At 40.5% G+C, this 22825-nt stretch overlaps 2 protein-coding genes across 7 annotated transcripts in view; one reads left to right on the top strand and one right to left on the bottom strand.

Annotated features, from left to right (window-relative positions):
* LOC110494487 (receptor-type tyrosine-protein phosphatase gamma) overlaps positions 1–14652 on the bottom strand; it is a 316560-nt gene extending 301908 nt beyond the window's left edge. For all 4 annotated transcript variants that reach the window (XR_016488024.1, XM_036950543.2, XM_036950544.2 and 1 more), the window contains exon 1: positions 14023–14652. Coding sequence is in view for 3 of the 4 variants with exons in the window: in XM_036950543.2 (XP_036806438.1) it covers positions 14023–14110 (88 nt within the window). In the remaining variant the exon portion in view is untranslated. The remainder of the gene's footprint in view (positions 1–14022) is intronic.
* Positions 14653–19309: 4657 nt separating this feature from the next.
* fhit (fragile histidine triad diadenosine triphosphatase) overlaps positions 19310–22825 on the top strand; it is a 313492-nt gene continuing 309976 nt past the window's right edge. For 2 of the 3 annotated variants that reach the window (XM_021569594.3, XM_021569595.3), the window contains exon 1: positions 19310–19757. The gene's annotated coding sequence lies outside the window, so the exon portion shown is untranslated. The remainder of the gene's footprint in view (positions 19758–22825) is intronic. The other variant, XM_090205953.1, reaches the window with a different exon arrangement.

Genomic DNA, 22825 nt, shown 5'->3' with positions numbered 1-22825 from the left:
AACGGTAGTGTATATTTTTTTATCTACATTTTTCAGTAATATGAACTTCCACTGTGTCAGCACAGGAATGCTGATGATAGTGGTGGACTACACCAGGTGCTGATGATGGGGGTGAATGACTACACAGAAACGCTGCCGTGTAAGAGGAAAAGGCCACCGTATTCAAATTGCCAGATAATTAAAGCTTGGCGCAAGGAAAGGGAAGTGGAAGTTTCTATTGAAAAAACAAACACATTTATTACCCAAAGGTGGCATGTCAAAAGAATCCATGGGGTTCCCATTAAACACTACCTCTCCTTGTGCTGCTCTGCTGCTCTGAGGAAGAAGTAAAGCATTTCTCTCTCCCCTCCTTCCCCTCACTTTTTCATTCTCTCCCTCTCATTCCCAAGCGTGATCTTAAGAAAAGGACTTTAACAAGCAGAACACTCCTCTGACTCTCAAATCCCACTTCTGAGGGGAATTCCATCTAATGAATTGTATGAGATTATTAATGAAAGACATGAGGCGCATCGATCGCTTAAAGCTGCAAAATGTAACTTTTTGGGCGACCCGACCAAATTCACACAGAAATGTTAGTTATAGATCTGTCATTCTCATTGAAAGCAATTTTAAGAAGTGGTAGGTCTGTTCTATGTGCACTATTTATATGCTTCCCATTCTTAAGTTTAGTTTTTACATCTTTTACTTTCAGGTTTTGTTTGCCAGCTTCAAATAGCTGAAAATGAAAGATTTTGGTAATGAAAAATATATTTCACAGCGGTTTAGATGGTACAATGATTCTATACACAATGACGACTTGTTTTGTCACAAACTCAAATTAGGCAAACTATTCAAATTTAAGCAACTAGGAAATGGCGGAGCGATTTCTGCATATTGCACCTTTAAGGTGATGCATACTTTAAAGGCTGAAGTGGTCTCTGGGAACGGTCCTCTCATACTTTGATTGACAGAGAGGGATGTTGTGAATGATGTGTCATGACACACCCCAGAGACCCATCCAGCAGTGTTTCTCTTGATGTGAGAAGTTCTGTACATCCAGTACTCACAATGGGTAGTTGGGGCTGTTTGTGCTATAATGATCTGTGATGGATTAATCTGGTTGACTTTCACTATAGCCATGACAAACGACTGTGGTGTAACATTGACCATCACACTTTTTCACTGCAGATTCAGCATTGGGTAACTGGTGGTACTCTGCATGCATTACTTGAGTGCATAAATGAGAGTGGCCAGAGAGAGAAAGAGGGGGGGGGGGGGGGGGGCAACGAGAGAGGGCATTGTAGTTTAAACAGCCTCCCCAGAAGTAAGACAAATTAGGTTGTGCAGCCGACGCCACAACCCGTGTCCCCATTTCTCAGAGGAGGAAGCCAACGTCTCCCAAGCATTAAAGTGTAAAAACCAACGCCACTGCGAGAATTTAATGAGGAGGGCTATGTACTGTTCTCGACTCTCAGGCCCACCGCTGACTGTGTGACACAACACTTCTTGGCATGTGGTGATATTCTCTCTTTTTTATTTCCTCTGTATTGTTTTTTTGGAGTGGGTATCAAGGCTGTAACCAGCCCAGCCCAGGCCTCTCAGTCACCCCAGTGCAACATTAATGCATTAGGACAGTGAAAATGGCATGCTACATCTCTGTGACTATATTCTCCCGTAATAGGCCACATTACAGTTTATCCACCCCTATGTGCATACTGAAATGCAACACCTATGAGAATAAAGTGGGGCAACAAAAGGAAACTATTATTCTGATTTGGTCGGCAATAGCAGTAGGAGTGAAATATTATGAAAACATTATTCAAGTTCACCAGTAGCCTCTAGTCTATTCTATTTCACATTGTAAATATGGTTTTGGCCCTGACTCTGGAACTGGCCCTGTTTATACACTGCCGGTCAAAGGTTTTAGAACACCTACTCATTGAAGGCTCTCTCTTTATCTGTACTATTTTCTACATTGTAGAATAATAGTGAAGAATTCAAAACTATGAAATAACACATATGGAATCTTGAAAATATATTTAATATTTCAGATTCTTCAAGTAGCCACCCTTTGCCTTGATGACAGCTTTGCACCCTCTTGGCATTATCTCAACCAGCTACATGAGTTAGTCACCTGGAATGCATTTCAATTAACAGGTGTGCCTTCTTAAAAGTTAATTTGTGTAATTTCTTTCCTTCTTAAAACGCTTGAGCCAATCAGTTGTGTTGTGACAAGGTATGGGGTATACAGAAGATAGCCCTATTTGGTAAAAGACCAAGTCCATATTATGGCAAGAACAGCTCAAATAAGCAAAGAGAAACGACAGTCCATCATTACTTTAAGACATGAAGGTCAGTCAATATGGAACATTTCAAGAACTTTGAAAGATTCTTCAAGTGCAGTCGCAAAAACCATCAAGTGCGAAGATGAAACTGGCTGTAAGAGCGAGAGTTACCTCTGCTGCAGAGGATAAGTTCATTAGAGTTACCAGCCTCAGAAATTGCAGCCCAAATCAATGCTTCACAGAGTTCAAGTAACAGACACACCTCTGATGAGTCCAAATTGGAGATTTTTGGTTCCAACCTCTGTGTCTTTGTGAGACGCAGTGTGTGTGAACAGATTATCTCTGCATGTGTATTTCCCAATGTAAAGCATGGAGGAGGAGGTGTTATGGTGTGGGGGTGCTTTGCTGGAGACACTGTCTGTAATTTATTTCGAATTCAAGGCACACTTAACCAGCATGGCTACCACAGCATTCTGCAGTGACACCATCCCATCTGGTTTGGGCTTAGTGGGACTATCATATGTTTTTCAACAGGACAATGACCCAACACACCTCGAGGCTATGTAAAGGCGATCTTACCAAGAAGGAGAGTGATGGAGTTTGGACTCAACAGATGACTCATCAATTTGGACTCATCAGATGACCTGGCCTCCACAATCCCCGGACCTCAACCAAATTGAGATGGTTTGGGATGAGTCGGACCACAGAGTGAAGGAAAAGCAGCCAACAAGTGCTCAGCATATGTGGGAACTCCTTCGAAGACTGTTGGAATATCATTCCAGGTGAAGCTGGTTGAGAGAATGCCAAGAGTGTGCAAAGCTGTCATCAAGGCAAAGGGTGACTATTTGAATACATTTTGATTTGTTTAACACTTTTTTGGTTACTACATGATTCCATATGTGTTACATCATAGTTTTGATGTCTTCACTATTATTCTACAATGTAGAAAATAGTCTAAATAAAGAAAGCACTTGAATGAGTAGGTGTTCTAAAACTTTTGACCGGTAGTGTAGCTTACTTTCTTGTGTTCTACGTATTTCTATTTCTTGTGGGTTTTTGTTCTACTTTACTTTTTTTTATAGTACTACTGATATTGATTACTGTATTGTTGGGAAAGTGCTTGCAAGAGAGGCATTTCACTGTACTTGTGCACTTGACAATAAAACTTGCAACTTGAAATTTATTCTACTCTATTCAGGCAAAAGCTAAGTATTAGCTGTTTTAACTGCATTACGGCCTGGCACCGCAGACACACAGTGAGTAATGGAGAAAGGCTAAAGTTAAGTTGCTAAAGCTTTCCCAAAAGAGTCTAGCCTCACTCACAGCAGGTTTGTACTCTCTTTGTAAATATTTGATGGGGGTACAAATCATGAGTGGCTGGAAGATTGTAGTGAGAGCCTTGACTTTGTTTTGGAATTGCCGGTGCAAGGGAATAAAAGTGTCCAGAATCGATGAAGGGGGTGAAAAGAAAAATGTTTTTAAGAGAGGCAGGCAGGCATGCCAGGAGGTGAGAGGGACTGCGAAAGGGGAACAGTGATGGATGAATTTTAGCACTCTCCCACCAGGGTCTGATTGAGTGACCAAACAAACACTGTGAAATAATGCCAGTGATAATCCAGAGTAAGCACATTGGGAAACTGACTGAGCTTCGTATAAACAACTTCAGACTTACTCCACCCTCAAACTCCTTCTAAAATAAAAGTTAAACAAGTAAAACAAAACCTCTCCAATATAAAACACCCCCTCTAGTGGTCCAGCTGAAATGTGCTATAATGAGTCACACTATGGTAGCCAAACAAAAGGTATTCATTTAGTCATTAGAATCCCAGAGAGATGATCATAATTCAAAATGATATCCTTAAGTGTCCTCAGCAGTTTGCATATTGATGCTGCCATTGAGGCTCATGCTGAATCTTAATTATGAACTTGTTTAATGCATTAATTGATCCCATTTCTTATACCACACTTCATTGAGCACTCAGACCTGTGTGTTTGTGTGTGTGTCCTTTTGGCGTCTGTACTTAGCATTCCATGGTTGCTAGAGGAGCGGCCAAGGAGGATCACTAGACAACCTCACAGAAAAAAATGGCATTTACCTTTATGGGCACTGGCTTGAGCTGCTTTAATGTGTTATTAATGTCTCCTACATGGCTACAGAGCCATGCTAATTGTGACCAGAGAGAGAGGTAGAGACAGAGAGAGAAAAGGGGAGCAAAAGAGAGGGAGAACAAGGTTGAGCCTGAGAACTCCAATGGGGGATAGTTTTCAGAGGACTAAAACAGTGTTATATTATGTAATGTCACATTATGTTGTTATATTATGCTATGTTATATGATGTTATGTTATATTACGTTATATGTTATATGATGTTATATTATGTTATGTTATAAGGTAGTGTAAGTCTACTAGCCACATGTAAAGCATTTACAAAATAAATCATTTAGAAAAGTTGGAGAAAGTTTCATCGCTTAACACTTTCAATGTCAAACTACTCTTGATCACAAAAAAAGTTAAGAGGAACGGAGTGAAGGGTGACTTTCAGGTTCAAAAAGGCTGAAAAGTCTATTAGATATTTGAAGACACAAATCAATGTTTCAATGGATTGTCTGCACTCAAGCAAATGGCTTGATAGAGAACATAAGAGCTGTAATGTGTGTGGATTTGTCATAGCAACCGTAAAGACAGAAAATCTATCACTGGGCAAACAACTAACAGAGCTCCAACTAAGCTCTTCCATTCCATTTTTTTGTGATAAAACACCACTTTTCATCTATCCAGCAACAACAACGAAATATGTGAGAATAAACAAATAACTAGCCTTCACCATCTAAGGACAGACTACTCATTTGAGTGTGTGACAGGCTCACTTTATTTTCCTTCCCCCTCCTGCTAGTGTTTGTTTGGCTCCTGTGTCAGTTAGTCTTGTCTGCCTCCTCACCCGACAGCCTGTCAGTTAGTCTTGTCTGCCTCCTCACCCGACAGCCTGTCAGTTAGTCTTGTCTGCCTCCTCACCCGACAGCCTGTCAGTTAGTCTTGTCTGCCTCCTCACCCGACAGCCTGTCAGATAGTCTTGTCTGCCTCCTTACCCGACAGCCTGTCAGTCCTGGGTGTTTTAACACTGACCAATCCACTGAGATGAAATCCTCCCCTGGCACCACACTGCTCCTCATGCTCCGGGGTCTGGCATTCTGGCAGGCAGGCAGCATTACTGCCACAGAGGGGGTGAGAGTTTACCCCTCTCTCTGTCTTACCACCTCCCCCTCCTCTCTCCCTCTCACAGCAGGCATCACTGGTGAAATGGGCTGTCCTTTTCATTTAGATTCCAGGCCTGTGGAAAGTAGTGGAAGGGTTTGGGAGAATGGGAGGAGGAGTGTATGGCCTGTCAGTGGTACATCCTCTGGTCTTTATCCCGTTCATGTTACGCCCTCTGGCCTCCTGTCTCTATCCCATCCCTGCTGTTCCACCTGAGGGACTGTCTGTGATAGTACCGCTGAGAGAGAGGTTACTTTGCAGGTTGCCGTCAACTCTATTGCAGCCCAAAATTCAGCTGCTACTAAAGGACATTGGAAAAGCCATGACTTGCTTTTTATAAACCTCTAATCTGCCTCTCTGGTACACAGGGATAGCGTACTTGAATTAAAGATCATTATGTACAGCAAGGTCTTAAAGCGTTACTTGACATGTGCGGAATTAACTCTTGCAATTAACTTTCTGTAATGTATGCATTGCCCTTTGTCTCCATCAACCACTGTGAGGAAAATATTTTGACCATTGTTGCTAATCCATGTATTGCAATCCATGGGAAACAGTACATGGCAATTCTATTAAAGCATTACAGGCAGTATATTCCATGCCCTGTAAAAATTCAATAAAAAAAACGTTGTTTCAACCAAGTATTATTAATTAACTGGTTTCACAGCCTTCTAATTTGTTTGCTCAACTTTTCGGTCAAAGTGTTGCCTGAACTTAACATTTTTAGCTGGCCCAAACTTAGCTCCAACGTGAGAAAACGTAGGCAGAAATCATGTGTTTTCTCAATTTGTCTCTATGTTCATTCAACTAGAAATTATTCATGGCATCTATCTAGAAAGAGTCTGTGGAACAAGTTACACAAACACACAGTGCTCTTAACTTACATAGTTGACACACGTTGACATTTTTTATATTTAACTAGGCAAGTCAGTTAAAAAATAATTCTTATTTTACAATGACGGCCTTCCCCGGCCAAACCCTCCCCTAACCTGGACGACGCTGTGCCAATTGCGCGCCGCCCTTTGGGACTCCCGATCACAGCCGGTTGTGATACAGCCCAGGATCAAACCAGGATCTGTATTGCCGCTTACACTGAGATGCAGTGCTTTAGACCCATACATGATTAAATTAAATTGTGCATGTTTATTATACAGTAAATAGTATTCAACATGTTCTCACCTGGGATTGTGAACTCACAACCTCTTGGTTCACAGCATTCCAATCTTCCTGCTACGCCACCATGGCTGTGTCAATAACTGAATTCCCATGTATTTCTACAATTTGGACTTCAAAGTAAATCTAAGGTCTGTTAATAGTAAACCCAAGAAAAACGTGTTTTATGGGCTTAAACAGAAATGTTCCATAAGCACAAAAAGTTTATTTCTATCAAATTACGAGCACAAATGTGTTTAAATCCCTGTTAGTGAGCATTTTTCCTTTGCCAAGATAATCCATCCACTTGACAGGTTTGGCATATCAAGAAGCTGATTAAACAGCATGATCATTACACAGGTGCACCTTGTGCTAGGGACAACAAAAGGCCACACAAAAGGCCACAGTTGTGCAGTGTGCAGTTGTCACAATGCCACAAATGTGTCAAGTTGAGGGAGAGTGCAATTGGCATGCTGACTGCAAGAATGTCCAACAGAGCTGTTGCCAGATAATTGAATGTTCATTTCTCTACCATAAGCCCCCACCAACATTGTTTTAGAGAATTTGGCAGTACATCCAACCGGCCTCACAACCACGAGTAACCACGCCAGCCCAGGAACTCCAAATCTGGCTTGTTCACCTGAGGGATTGTCTAAGATCAGCCACACGGACAGCTGATGAAACTGAAGACTAATCATGTCTGTCATAAAGCCCTTTTGTGGGGAAAAACTATTTCTGATTGGCTGAGCCAGGCTCCCCAGTGAGTGGGCCTGGCTCCTAAATTGGCAGGCCTATGAACTCCCAGGCCCACCCATGGCTGTGCCCCTGCCCAGTCATCTGAAATCCATAGATTAGTGCCTAATGAATTTATTTCAATTGACTGATTTCCTTATATGAACTGTAACTCAGTAAAATTGTTGAAATTGTTGCATTTTAATTTTTGGTCAGTATAGTTCCACAGACTTTTTTTAAACCAAAATAATAATTTCTAGTTGAATTAGTACATACGTATGAGACATAGTGAGCAAACACATCATTTTAAGTTGACTGAATTGTTGCCTACATTTTCTCATGTTGGAGCTAAGTTTGGGCCAACTAAAAATGTTAGGTTTAGGTAACACTTTGACCTAAAAGTTTAGTAAACAAATAAATGGTTGTTGAACCAGTTACTTAATAATAATTATTGAAACAACTAGATTTGTAGTGTTTTTTTACAGTGTGCACATCAAATGAAGCCTTAGCAAGACATGTGATTGAAAAAGTGTCTACTTCAATGCATGATGAGGGATAATGGACACCCTGCATCTAACAGCGTGAGATGTGCTTCTCACAGATTGAAAGAGATGGGCAGGAAGCACATTAACTGAACCGGAGCGCACTGGACCCAATCAGACCAACCCACTAAAAGAGAGAAGGAAGCAGAAGGAGAAAGAAGCAGCCCGGAATCTTCCCAGCACAGACCGTTTCCCAGTAGCTTTCTGGGTTTCAGAGTATGAGGCGAAAAACTGATGAGCGACAGAAAAAAAAACGGAAATGCCTAACTGAGCAGAAATGCTGATGAAAACTCTAAACACAGATTTTCAATCTTCTTCTTATGTTTTATTCAAAGTATCATTACTTTACTGTTATTGTGAAAATATGAATTAATAGTATTATCAGCATTATTACTTGCCCTAATGCTACAATTGAACAGCATGACTAACAGAAAACTAATTCAGATAACTACAATACACAACACATTGTAGTGTGTGGTCATATAGTTCAGCATCTCTCTCCACAAACCACACTTTCATCAAGAACCCTGCAGAAAATCACTAAGCAACTGCAACATGACAGCGTCCCACGCAGTTAACTGTCTGCTTCCCTCCATATCTTTTAATCAATCTATTAGGGGGAGCTTGGTGACGATGACAGGCCCAGTGACTGATAAAGTGACCTGGCGGACATTAGAGCTGCTCCGGCCTGTGCGAGAGGCAGATAATAGCCAGTGCTGGGAGAGATGATGATGATGATAATGATAATGATAATGTTGTTACTGAGGCCAAAAGCATATCCAATCCTCCCTAAATGTCAACCTTTAGCCTACTATTGCACACTGCGACTTGAAATTGAAGGCGCTCCCGGCTCAGAATGGATAATAAACACATTATTTCATTCTATCAGATTCAAACAATTGCACTCTCCCCAGACGACAATGAAGGGAAGATAAATAAATAAAAAAGGAGAGGAAAATGAAAAGATGTGCTGGCTCAGGAGCTTCTCATAAGATTACAATGCCTGTTCTGTTCAGCTTGTTCTGTGAACTCCATACATTAATTTCACAGACAAGGGGACTGATCGAAGGCCAAACTGATCTCTTTCTCTCCCTCCGTCTTTCCTTTTAGTATCCTTGGGCTGAATGGTGGAGAAGTGAGTGACAGGGAAATGTGTTCTGTCTTTCATTACTAGCCTGGCTGCCTGGCTGCCTGGCTGTGGCTAGACTCAGTAGTACACTAACACCAAAGCTGGGGACTGGAGGCTGGAGCCGGTGCCCTATGGCAGGAGACGCCCCGCAGGGATATTCAGCACATTTTATATCCCAAACAGATGTTTGTGCGGCCCCACTGCACAGTCAGCAAACTGGCCCTTACGGGAAACTGAAGAGTGCAGCAGCCTCTTTCACAGAATATTGACAAGAATAATAGAGTTGCTATGTTGTCCGTCTCCGTCTACAGTGTTCGGCTGTATTGGTGGAAGACGTCATCCCTCCCAGACAGATTCTGCACATTAACCGAAGAATCTGTCAGGACTGAATGGGATGAGCAGGACAATGAGCAGTGGTTATTACAGACAAATCAGGTTTTCGAATTTCAGAAGGGGGGGGGGGGGGGGGGACATTTGGTCCATTGACTTGCCCATACCTTGCAAAGAGAAAGGGGGAAGCTCTTCGTTTTGGTTCCGCTCCTCCTTCTAGCATCTCTTCTCTTAACATGTATGGACCCAGAACCTAATCAAGCAGCTATCCAATTATGCAAGACCTTAGTTCTGCGTTAACCGAGATTACAGAAGTCATTTGACATTTTAGTAATTTAGCAGACACGCTTACCCAGAGCGATTTACAGGAGCGATTGGGGTTATGTTCCTTGCTCAAGGGCACATCATATTTTTCACCTAGTTGGCTCCGGGATTAAGCACTAGGCTACCTGCCACCTATTGACATGACATTGAAGGAGATGTGAGTGTGAGTATTGTGAACAGTTAAAGCATGTTTAATGCTCAGGGGTTAAAGTTCACAGTTTGTAATAAACTATTACAGTCCAATAAAATAGTTAAACTAGTTGAACTATACAAAACAGAAAATATTGGTGATGAAATATAACATATTTTATCCTTGAACTGGCATTCTCTTTCACTCTCTTACTATCACTTTAGTCATAACTAAAAACGATCACGTTTGTCAAACAACGGCTTGCAGCAACACATACAGAAGCGATAAAACTCAGCTTTTCGCTACCCATCCCACCCAACCCCTAATGTCGCATACAGCAGGCTGACACCTTGATGTTCGACACACTGCACATCAGCAGAGAGCGAAAGAGAGAGAGAGACAGTCCCAGTCATTGGGGCGTGCATTTGCCCTTCTGTGACAATGTCCTGTTCCTCAAGCATTCATCACTCCTCTAATGCAACTCCATCCTCCTCATGTTCTGAATTCTGTCACTACTGCTGAGCTACACACTAAAAAAATTAGAATTCCTGAAGGATTCTTTGGGAAGGGTGATGGTTCTATGTGAACCATAATGACTCAAAGAACCCTTTGAGGTCTTCAATGCTTATTTACAGTTCACAAAAGGATTCTTTGCTCTTTTACCGACATTTTAAAATGTAGTGGGGGCTCTTTTGAATATTTTGAGGAATGCTTTGCTCACATCTCTTTTGTGCAAACGTGTCATTCCAGTTGATCTAATGTGTTGTGTTAGGCCACTGCATGTTATATATACTGAACAAAAATATAAACACAACAATTTCAACAAATTTGAACTGAGTTACAGTTCATATAAGGAAATCAGTCAATTTAAATAAATTCATGAGGCCTTAATCTATGGATTTCACATGACTGGGCAGGGGCGCAGCTATGGGTGGGCCTGGGCCCGCCAACTTAGGAGCCAGGCCCACTCACTGGGGAGCCTGGCCCAGCCAATCAGAATGAGTTTTTCCCCACAAAAGGGCTTTATTACAGACAGAAAAACTACTCAGTTTCATCAGCTGTCCGGGTGGCTGGTTTCAGACGATCCCACAGGTGAAGAAGTCGGATGTGGAGGTCTTCGGCTGGCGTGGTTACACGTGGTGGGATGTACTGCCAAATTCTCTAAAACAACGTTGGAGGTGGCTTATGGTAGAAAAATGAACATTCAGTTATCTGGCAACAGCTCTGGTGGAAATTTGTGCAGTCAACATGCCAATTGCACGTTCCCTCAAAACTTGAGGGAGCATGCAATTGTACCATTGTGTTGAGTGATAAAACTGCACATTTTAGAGTGGCCTTTTATAGTACCCAGCACAAGGTGTACCTGTGTAACAATCGTGCTGTTTAATCAGCTTCTTGATATGCCACACCTGTCAGTTGGAAGGATTATCTTGGCAAATGATAAAATGTTCACTAACAGGGATGTAAGAAAATGTGGGCACACAATTTGAGCTAAATAAGCTTTTTGTGCGTATGGAAAATGTCTGTTATATTTTATTTCAGCTCATGAAACATGGGACCAACCCTTTTCATGTTGTGTTTCTATTTTTGTTCAGTATATGAATATGGCCAGTAATGGTGTCATGTAAAAGACTCATGTATGGCCTTGTGTCAATTGAAAACAGTTGACTCAACCAGTCAGTGGTTCTCAATTCTCTCCTCAGGGACCCCCAGCTGTTCCAGCGGTAGCTCACTTCATTCAACTTGTCAATTAACACAATAATAACACCTATGGAATTTTAACAATATAACAAGGCTAACCACAATTAAAAAATAAAAAAAAACTGTATGGTTCTTCAAAAGGATCTACAAAGAACCTTTCAGATTGAGCAACACTATTTATAGAACCATTCACCATAAAGGTTCTACAAAGAACCATAAAAAAGCTTCTATAAAGCCCCAAAGGAGGGTTGTAACCATAGCGGAATCCTTTTTTGGTGCCAAATATAACTTTTTTTAATGGTTCTTAATATAACCATAGGAAAGGGTTCTTTATAGCACCATACAGGTTCCATGTAGAACCTTATGAGCATGATTCTTTATTGAACCTTCAAAAAGGGTTCTATATAACACCAAAAAAGGATTCTGCTATGGTTACAAGCCAAATAACCCCTTTCTAGTACCATTTCGGAAAAATGGGGGAGGGGTGTGTACCACATCCATCCCTCCCTCTGTCCCTTACTCCTTCTTCTTTGCAGTTTGACCCCCACTTCTGACTGATCTCCGTCCCTCTGGTTGACTTCCCTCTAGATTAGCGATCAGATGTAATGTGAGAAGGGAGACGAGTCAAAATGAAAGGAATCAGAATGGTTAACAAGGATCCAACACCATGTTTCCTTCAGCTTTTATGATGGAATTTCAGAAGAAGTTAGAAATCAAGTATGAAGTGTGGATTTCTCAGTAAAGTAGGCTAAGTTTTGTTTCACAAAATCCAAACGGTAGAGACCAGGGGTGACGGACTAGACTTTGTTTTGGATTTGCAAGGAGCACACAGCACAGTAATATATATATTTTCATATTTTAGAGTTAGAGAAAATATGATAAATGAATCATCACCAACACAGAGCTAGAGAGAGAGCAATAAAATGTGACACACACACAATGTATTTCCAGCACGTAAATTACCATTACAAAGTTATGCTTTGCAATGCACTTCATACTTTCCCTGTAGATATTACATCATCTCTCTTCAGAGACATTGGATCCCATGTAAAATAATTGAATTACATATCAAGGTTGCATGGGAATTAAAATTAGTTTCTTGGCTTGCAAATAAGCCTATATAGCAGAAAAAGACGTCATGTATAATTCATCTCATTCAAAGTTGTGATCATTTCATTCTACAAAAAAAAAAAAAAACATCTCACAAATTGGATTCATATATATGCATATGATAAAACAAAATAATCTGTGTTGGAGATGCCAGGAGCGTCCATAGCAGCGCCTTCCCCTGAAGGGACTGTCAAGCAGGCACAAATACATTTCTTGGACGTGCAGTCATCAGATCAAATTTAAAAAGCTTGAGGAAACTCGCGTGCCACTCAGTCAAGGTCACCCAAATACAAATTCTACAAAGAAACCATAGGGACAGCGGTGCGAATCATCTAAGCGTCCGTGCGAGTAGGTTATAGCCTACATTCGCAAATTCCAAGGACCTTTATTAGTCCGAGCATAGTCAAATATCGACAATTATTTATAGGAATGTATCTATTTAGCATTCCAAATGACGAAGCTCTCCCCGAGCAAGATTCACATTGATTCGGGCAGTCATCGTTACTTTCTCGTTTTCTTTTGGGCAAGTCTGAATAGGAACAGTGTGCCAAGACTCAATGATGTAGCCTAAACCTATAATATGTTATAAAACAATTATGTATCGGGGTCAAATGGACCGCAAATGTGGGTAGTTGGGTGTCAATTACCTGCTGTTGCTTGCCCGCTAACGGTGATTGTTTTATATGCTTTAATGTGTTAATCCATAACCTTGTAGTTAAACTCATTTGGAATGTGAGATATCCTCATACAAAGATAAATCTACATGTTTGCAGCGCCGTTGATTTGTATTGTCTGATCTGTAGCCACACGGTTGGGAGATAACGGTTTCGTTGAATGGGCGATCCGCTGTCAATTATCAAGTCTATTTCTGAGTATTGTATATACATTTCAGATAGTTGTTGGAACAGAATAGTCTATATTGGTTACACTAATTCTTATCATGATCTTTCCTGGTGATATATGCGCGTCGCGAGTTAATGAAGATAAAGTGGAAGGGAGTTTTACCACCTTAGAATGACTGTAGCTTAATGGAGATATAATAGATTCACGAAAAAATAGCCATGAAAAAGCAAATCATTTCGCGTCAAAATCTAAATTTCCATAATCCCAAATGGTATAGTTGACTGTGGTTAGTGTCTGATTGAATGTGTAATCTAATTATGAAAAAGGCGCATAGAACAAATTTGCACAGCATTATGTTACAGACTGAACACGTCAACATTACAGGTCCTTAATATGCCACTCGTGTATGAGCTGAGTTTGGTCATATTGCACTAATGTTCCCTAGAACTACTCCACGGCTTTTCAAGTCATCGCCAAGCCTGGAAAACTGAGATACGACTTCGAAAAACTTACCAGGATGGCAGTCGGCCCAAAAGAGAACGAAGGCAGACAAGATCAGAGACAAGATCCACCAGCAACACGATTGCAGTAGCCTCCGCATGACAAAATGAACATCGAGAGCAAAAAGGGCAACTGTTGAGTTATCCGTCTGATCAAATAATGAATGTCCGCTGCGTAAAAACAGCGCAAATTCTGCTAAATGTAGGCTAGTGACTGTTCAGTGGAATTATATTCAGTGCTGTCTGGAACATCCAGAAAACAGTCTTTACTTCTCAAAACCTCCTTCCAAACAGCTTCTTGATACTCCCAAAGAAAAACATGTCAGTTAGGAGAGATATAGCTTTCGAGCTTGAATCAGTTCATTCAACAAGAATCGAGGGGATAGGCGCAGAAGACGCTAGTGGCAGTAGGCTAGTCCATGCATCCGAGAGCTGCAGCGGTTCTGCTGGCGAAAACAGAGAGGGAATAGTTGGAGCGGCACTGGAAGCTTTCCATTCCTCCATCCAGGAAGTAGCGTGTGAATCGAAGTCTGGCAGAGACTTTAAAACAGGCTTGGGAGAAAAGGCGAGGAGAGGAGGGGAAAGAGATGTGGGGAGAGGGAGCTTGAGAGATGCAGAGCTCACTCCTCCGGATCCTAGCGCCGGGTAGTAGCTCACTATTCAGCAATAGCCAACAGTTTAAAGGGGCAATCTGCACTTCGAACAATAACAAAGTGACAACCCGCCACTGATTTAGTAAACAGCTGGGGCTGAACAAATTTACCCACTCTCAAACTCATGGGCAGAGCTATGGATATAGGGACTGATCATCCATGATATCGATATTATACTTTTAACCATGTTTTGGGGTTATAGGCTACATTGTTTGTTTACATTTACATTGTTTATGAACAAAGGAGTAAAACAAGCTCATATTTTGGGTTCTGATGGAGTACGACAGTTGAACTAAGCTCCTGAGGCATCAATACGTTATATTCTTCAAGAATCGATGGGTAGGCTATACTCATTCATTTATAAGATGGATGTAGCAACTGCAGATTGCCATTTAATGGAACTTGGTAGCCGATCGCCGATCTGAAAAAGCTGTTTTAGAGGCAGGTTGAATTAAATATAAATTACCATATGATGTTGACTGTTGATGTTGACATGTATTAATGGAAATAGTTATATAATCTATTGGTCTATATGTCTATCTGTTTTACAATACATTATTATTCGCACCTGAAAAAATATATATTTAAAAAACCCACTGTATTTGTTTGTACAATGTTATAGGCCTACACCCCTTCGGTGTTTGGGAGTAAAAACTAACAAGCACACACAGGACAAAGCCACAACAAACAAATATGGCCTTGACAAAGGCTACACAGCTTCAGCTTTGACATATAATCGATTATGTTGGCAAACTGTCAACAACATACAATGCCAATTGCAGTGGAAAACCATTCTCATTCACAATGAGCTATACATGTAGGGGACTAAACAATAGAGATGATGCATTAAAGACAAACTGTATTATGTTGCAAAAATATACCATAGTCCTTTACACTCGTACCTGAAAATGGCAGATTTTTGCACTCATAAACACCTACATTGGAATGCAGTAGCTGTACAGTAACATGCTATGTATGACATCATGGATATGGCTCTGCCCTTGGGCAACTTTTGCACATTTGTTGTTGTCTGAGTGAGGGAACAGCTGAAAATGAAGAGGACTCTGTGTATTTTGAAAGATGAGACATTGAGGATTATCATGAATACAACTTTGATGTCATACAAGCAAGCCAAACACCTGTGAATCCAAATGTGCACTTCACAATTTCATAGCATAAAACTCATGTCATATACAGTGTCAACTTTTTTGATCACTATGTTTGATGTACAGATACAAGATTACAAGGCATTGTGTTGTTCTGAACAGAATGAGCCTGTGTTTGTCTAGTGTGAAGAAAATTTGCCACAGCACACAAACCTGAACGTACTCATGACTCCTTTCTATGCGCACCAAATTTAAAATGTGTTTCCCTGAATTTGAACTGTGAAGCCTGACACTGTAATATCATATTTTATAACTTAGCTAGTCATGTTGGAAATAGAACAAGCTTTCAAATTATGCCCACCTGAACCAGATTGTGATTTATAATAGACTGTTTTTGGATTGAGGTAACAACAGTAATTGTGTGATGGCCAGGATGCAGATTTGTGTTCCATACAAAACAACTACAAGTGTGCTTGCGGTAGTTCCTCAACTGCACAGATAGCAGAGCTTTGAGTCATAAAGATGCATTGAAATGACTTAGGAACTGTGCACGCTTTGGAGAGGTGTGTGGCCACTTGGAGACACCAGCTAGTCCTCTCACTCAAACCCTTCTAATTGTTTTTTCTTATGTTGAATCTACCCCACATTTCCCAGTAATGTTCTTATTATGTTACTGAATATATCCAGAGTATTTTCGTTATCAACAAATGTGGTGGAAAGTACAGTAAATGTAAAATGCAAAAAAAATCAACAGTGTTATGTTTGGATTCAGTCTTGTCTCAGGTGACCTGTTCTTCTCACCTTCAGTCTAATATTTTTCATATAATCTCCAAACTGTTCCCTTTCAATTGCTACCATGGTTATGCATATGCATAACATAAACATTTAAATGTAGCACTATCCATTCCCACGATTGTAGAGGATTAAGCAAAACATTGTTTGGTCCTTGACTTGTAAAGGCAAAAAGGTGACACTACTTGAACCTGCTTCCATAATAATAATTGCATAACAGATGTACTGTAACTAAAATTCAGGCAACTGGTGTCAACTTCTGGCAATTCATTTAACACATGTATGAGCATCTGAAGAGTTTAGATATTTTCATATAATTATTAGACAACTTCTACTGGTGGTTCGATTGTAAGTTTTTTTAAAGGCAGTATATTTGACACTTGGATGGAGAATCAGCAAACTCTGCTGACTAGGGTGCCAATTTGACTGTATTTCAGTCTGTCATACCAAGATGTTGGATCATTCCTGCCTGACATCTTCCCACTGACATCTGTATAACAGTGAATCGATGCATTTCTTCTCAATCAACTGCACACAGTGGACTCAACCAAACTGTGACTTCTATGACAAAAAGTATTCTGCTGAGTGGCATCTGATGGACAATGAAGCGTTTTTTGGTTAGTCTCCTAACAACCAATTTAAAACCCACATAAAAAGCTTCATAAACTTTGCAGCTGCTAATACACTCTCTCTTTCACCTATGTAGATTAGTCCAAAATCACCCTGGTCTGTCAGTTTAACTGAGTGTTTAATTAGTAGTGCTGTAATGTTGAATTATAGTCCTTGAGGGATGGTTCGAATTCTATATTTCATTCTCCTGACTGGCTCTTCCCTGGTTATCTCTCGTCTACCTTGCTGTTTACTAGTTAATGTTCTGTGTTAATTGGATATTAGTGGTAGTAAATTAAAATACTTTCAGCTGATATCAGTCATAATACGTCTTCCAATAATAAACCTCTTTTGAATTATCAAACAGATCAACATGGCAGTGTTGCCATTGTTTATATGTTTTTCTTTATAATGTCAAAAATAAACATCTCCAACCCCCAATATCACACACACACCCACAAACTGAAATATTATGTGTACATTGTACAATCAATTAGTGAAAGAGAGCCTCAAATGTCACATTCATTTGTATATATATATTCACTGTAATCCATGAATCGCGGCAATGTTGGTTCCTGTTTCAGTCATATCTATGGTCACATAACGCATGGGTGAAACAAAAACACCCTAATGGTTGGTGAGAAGGGAGTAGCAGCATCCCAGAATGCCGACCGGAGTATGGGTGAGTGGGTGTGTTGAAAGGAAAGTAGTGGGTGTGTGCAAAGAAGTGGGTGTGTTGAAAGGAAAGTAGTGGGTGTGTGCAAAAAAGTGGGTGTGTTGAAAGCAACATAGTGGGTGTGTGCAAAGAAGTGGGTGTGTTGAAAGGAAAGAAGTGGGGGTGTGCAAAGAAGTGGCTGTGTTGAAAGGAAAGTAGGGGGTGTGTGCAAAAAAGTGGGTGTGTTGAAAGGAAAGTAGTGGGTGTGTGCAAAGAAGTGGGTGTGTTGAAAGGAAAGTAGTGGGTGTGTGCAAAGAAGTGGGTGTGTTGAAAGGAAAGTAGTGGGTGTGTGCAATGAAGTGGGTGTGTTGAAAGGAACATAGTGGGTGTGTGCAAATAAGTGGGTGTGTTGAAAGGAAAGTAGTGGGTGTGTGCAAAGAAGTGGGTGTGTTGAAAGGAAAGTAGCGGGTGTGTGGAAAGGAGTTGTGTCAAAAGTGCTCTGCTATTAGGTTAGACGTTTTTGATTGAGCTGTGTTTTTGTCTTCTGTTACCATACAGCTATTACATTGAGCTACTGTACTGCGAGAGTTTGGACTGACGTTTTAAAGATAGAGGATGATTCACTGTTAGTTTTACACAAATCATTTTAAATGTTCAGTTGTAAAACTGATGACTGTTTATTTTGTATTAAAAGTATTGATGATGGGTGTACTGTTGCTTCATGCGTTGTGGGAATGCGGAGTGGGAAGCAGCTAGTAGCCAATATCAGGGTGACAGTAGCAGTAAGCTGCGTGTGCTTACTGCTACTGTCACCCTGATATTGGCTACTAGCTACTTCCCACTCCGGTTGCTGGACAGTAGTGCTTGTCAATGCAGAGCAAAGGGTTCATGCCCTCCCCATTGAGTAGTAGACTGTATAGAAATCAAATCAAATTGTATTTGTCACATGCCCGAATACAACAGGTATTTCACCTTACAGTGAAATGCTTACTTACAAGCCCTTAACCAACAATGCAGTTTTAAGAAAAATAAGTGTTAAGTAAAAAATAGATAATATATATATATTTTTTTAAACAAGTAATTAAAGAGCAGCAGTAAAATAACAGTAGGGAGGCTATATAGCGGGCGGACCGGTACAGAGTCAATGCGCTGGGGCACCAGTTAGTCCAGGATATATGTATCAATGTGACACCTAGACGGTTATAAATATTAGTTAGTTCTTGTGTAGGCTGCTATCCTACTTGAAATAAAATCATGTGAGAGAAAAAAATCGCCACAATATCTACCGCCGGCGACACAACCATGATACCCATTAGGAAGCACATCAAGTCGGCAGGCACAACACTCAGCACTGGTCGCCGGCTGACTATCGACTCGTAGTGCAGCCCAATCAGCCAAGCAAAACGGTCTTGAGTGCCAACAAATCTGCCCAATTATCTGAATCGCTTTCCATACACCCACTCCTTTCGACACACCCACTCCCCAATAGTCCGGTCGCCATATTGGGCTGCAGCTACTCATTCTTGTGATTGGTTGACAATAGAGCTTCACACATTGCAGGCGATGGCTGTAGGATGAAGTTGGTGAAGAGCAACTGCAGAACATGCAGTCAAAACTTCATGAACTTTGATCACATTAATTTTGTAAAGTTCATGTAGTCGACAAGTAAGCGCAAGTCGGACATTTTTATCCATAATGCAACCCATTTTGAAAGGTTGGTCACCGACTTGACAAAAGGGATCCGCTCAAACGCGCCCAATGTATGACGTTTTAGAGATTCAGAAGGTACATATAAGCGCATGTGGCTACACTCATTGTGGAACTTGTAGTCACATTAACATGCTAGAGAGGCACTTCCAGAACCATTGTGCATCACCAGAACTGCACTACCCATAGATCATTCGGGTTATCAAGACTGTCTCAGACACGGAAGGTGAGTGCTCCTGTCATTTTCATTTCATGCAACGAGGAGGAAATAATGCAGCTATATTGTTATACGTTTTAGCTGTATTGATTGAATGTATTGATTTAAGAATTGTAAGCGAATAAAGATGATTAGCTAAAATATTTTACTTGTCCCGACGTTTATAATGTTTATTTGATAGGAAACATGTCAATGAATGTGCATTAGGCTACAGTCACCGGTCAGTTCAAATATCTGACAACCTAATTGCGGATAATAGGCCTACGTAATATTTCGCTGTGAGCGAAAGCAAACTACGTGCGTTCAATACACGGATGCGTTTCTAACTAGTTAAGACGAATATGATGGAGCTTTGCCTTGTCCACGCTACGCGGTGGTCTCTTTAAAACATTGTTTCATTACAGAACTGTTCACTATAGACACATTTTTAGCGCGAAATAATGTGCCAAACTGTTTTTCAGAGAGTTACGTTTCATGGGCATGTAGTGTTATGTAAAGATCCAACCTTGAAATTGCAGACGGAGATTATACAACGGAAATTAATAGACAATTGTAGGTCTATTTGACATTGCCATTTTTTGTATTTAACTCAACTTCATGGATTTGTTTTTATTTTAAACCTAATAATAGTCTCTGATGCTGTTACTATTGTCATTGCTGACTTTTTTGTTTAATTTCTACACTGAGGCCAGTGTCCCCTTCAAGTATGCTGGTGACTGACAGCTGCAATACGGGCCTTTTAATCATAAAGATCCACCAGAACTATGTGTGCTTTTAGTCTATCAGCATGTATGGTTATATAATGTGTTCCAATATGGATGATTGAAGGTCTGTTCTGGCCATATTAGCCTATACCTTTCCCATGATGAATAACCAGAAAAACACAAAATCCCTCTCCTCTTCTTCACTTTCAGTCTAAACTCCTCAAAAAGGCCCAGTTGGCTTCTCACTCTCGTTCAGCGTCAAACCCTGGGGATGTACACTTTTTTTAACGATTGTGAAAACAAATGACAGTGTAACAGCGGCACAGTCCCACCATTCAGTGTATGGGAAGAGTCAGAGAGAATGCTGAAGTCTACACGCTTGGACAGTAATGATTGTATTGTATTTTACTGGGTGTGACAGACTGATGTAGACGTTGTGTTGTGAGGCGGTGTCATTCGTAAATAAAGCTTAGTCTTTATAAAAGAAACCCAATGAATGTAGTCACAAAGGCATGGCCTATATAACATACTGTCCTTACAAAGTAATTTTTTAATTGAACCTTTATTTAACTATGAAAGTCACTTAAGACCAAATTCTTATTTAAATGACGGCCTACACCGGCCAAACCCGGACGACGCTGGGCCAGTTGTGCGCCGCCCTATGGGACTCCCAATCACGGGCGGTTGTGATACAGCTTGGATATAGCCTATACATGTACAGTTCTAACACAGTACAAGTAGGCCTAGTTATTACAACTGAAACCTGTTTTCAGTTTGTCTTTACAAATGTATATTTAGTGCAAACATTAGATTTGCAATAAAGCTTGATTAAGTATGTTGAATCCTGCTCTCACTCTAGAATTACTGTTTGATGAAATTAGTCAGAAACACTGGGCTTATGAGTTTGTTTACAAATGGTCTCATACAACTCAAGAACAGCTATAAGATAATATATAACAGCATCTATAACAGTGCTATAACAGATTTAATGTAAACTCTTTGTAGCCAATTTATACCTATTTACATGGTACACTACAAATCTACTGTGCATTCGGAAAGTAATCAGACCCCTTGAATTGTTTCACATTTTGTTACATTGCAGTCTTATTCTAAAGTGGATTAAATAGATGAATAGTTTTCCCCCTCATCAATCTGCACACAATTCCCCATAATGACAAAGCTAAAATAGGTTTTTAGATTTTTTTGCTAATTTATTAACAAATAAAAACTGAAATATCACATTTACATAAGTATTCAGATCTTTTACTCAGGACTTTGTAGAAATATCTTTGACAGCGATGACAGCCTTGAGTCTTCTTGGGTATGACGCTACAAGCTTGGCACACCTGTATTTTGGGAGGTTCTCTCATTCTTCTCTGTAGATCCTCTCAAGCTCTGTCAGGTTGGATGAGGAGAGTTGCTGCACAGTTATTTTCAGGTCTCTCCAGAAATGTTAGACAGGGTTCATGTCCAGGCTCTGACTGGGCCACTCAAGGACATTCAGAGACTTGTCCAGAAGCTACTCCTGCGTTGTATTGGCTGTGTTCTAATTGAATCCATTTTAGAATAAGGCTGTAATGTAACAAAATTAGTTCTTTCCGAATGCACTGTATGCAATTGCTTGAACTATGCATTAACCTTAACTAAGTTTCAACTACATTGACTACATCTGAATGTGTGGACGTCTGAATGTATGGACTTATGTTACTAGACATTTCAGACACTTCACACCCTCTGACCCTCTGTTAGTCTTCTCAGACCATCCAGAGGTGGAGGTTGTGGGAACAGTGGGAGTCCAGAAGTGACCAGATGGTTTTTTAATATGCCGAATTTGATTAAATACATTTTAATGATCTGGTTCTCAGTGGTGCTGTTTAGGGATGTCACATGGCTCCTCCTTGCAATGTGTACCATCTGTCTCCTCTGCAAAAATAAATAATTAAGTAAACAGAGAAATCTTCTTGTCTAACACTCACGGGACACCTACTCCTATGAACCCCTGCTGAACTAAGCAGTACACCTACTCCTATGAACCTTTGCTGAACTTAACAGTACACCTACTTGGAGCTGCAAGTTATTTGAACCCTAACCCGAAACCGATGCAAAAAAAGGGTCCATGGCAGTATGTGCCAGGTGCTCTCCCAGATTTGGATGTGCTCGGTTTAAATTATTCTCGATGAATCATACACACACTTCGCCCACCTTAATCACAAGACAGCTCAAGAATTATACATGCTACTGCATGCAGCCTTCTACTGTATATCTTCAATACTTTCTCCTTAAAGGAAAAGTCATTATGATGCAAAATGTTGGTGACACTTTGCTTCTTGAAAGTCCAATATCCTGAGAACTTGACTGCTGACATGTAAAACG

This window comes from Oncorhynchus mykiss, chromosome 17, assembly GCF_057628025.1.
Source record: "Oncorhynchus mykiss isolate SJ-2025 chromosome 17, ASM5762802v1, whole genome shotgun sequence".
Lineage (NCBI taxonomy): Eukaryota > Metazoa > Chordata > Actinopteri > Salmoniformes > Salmonidae > Oncorhynchus > Oncorhynchus mykiss.
This window is presented reverse-complemented; position numbering and strand designations above follow the sequence as displayed.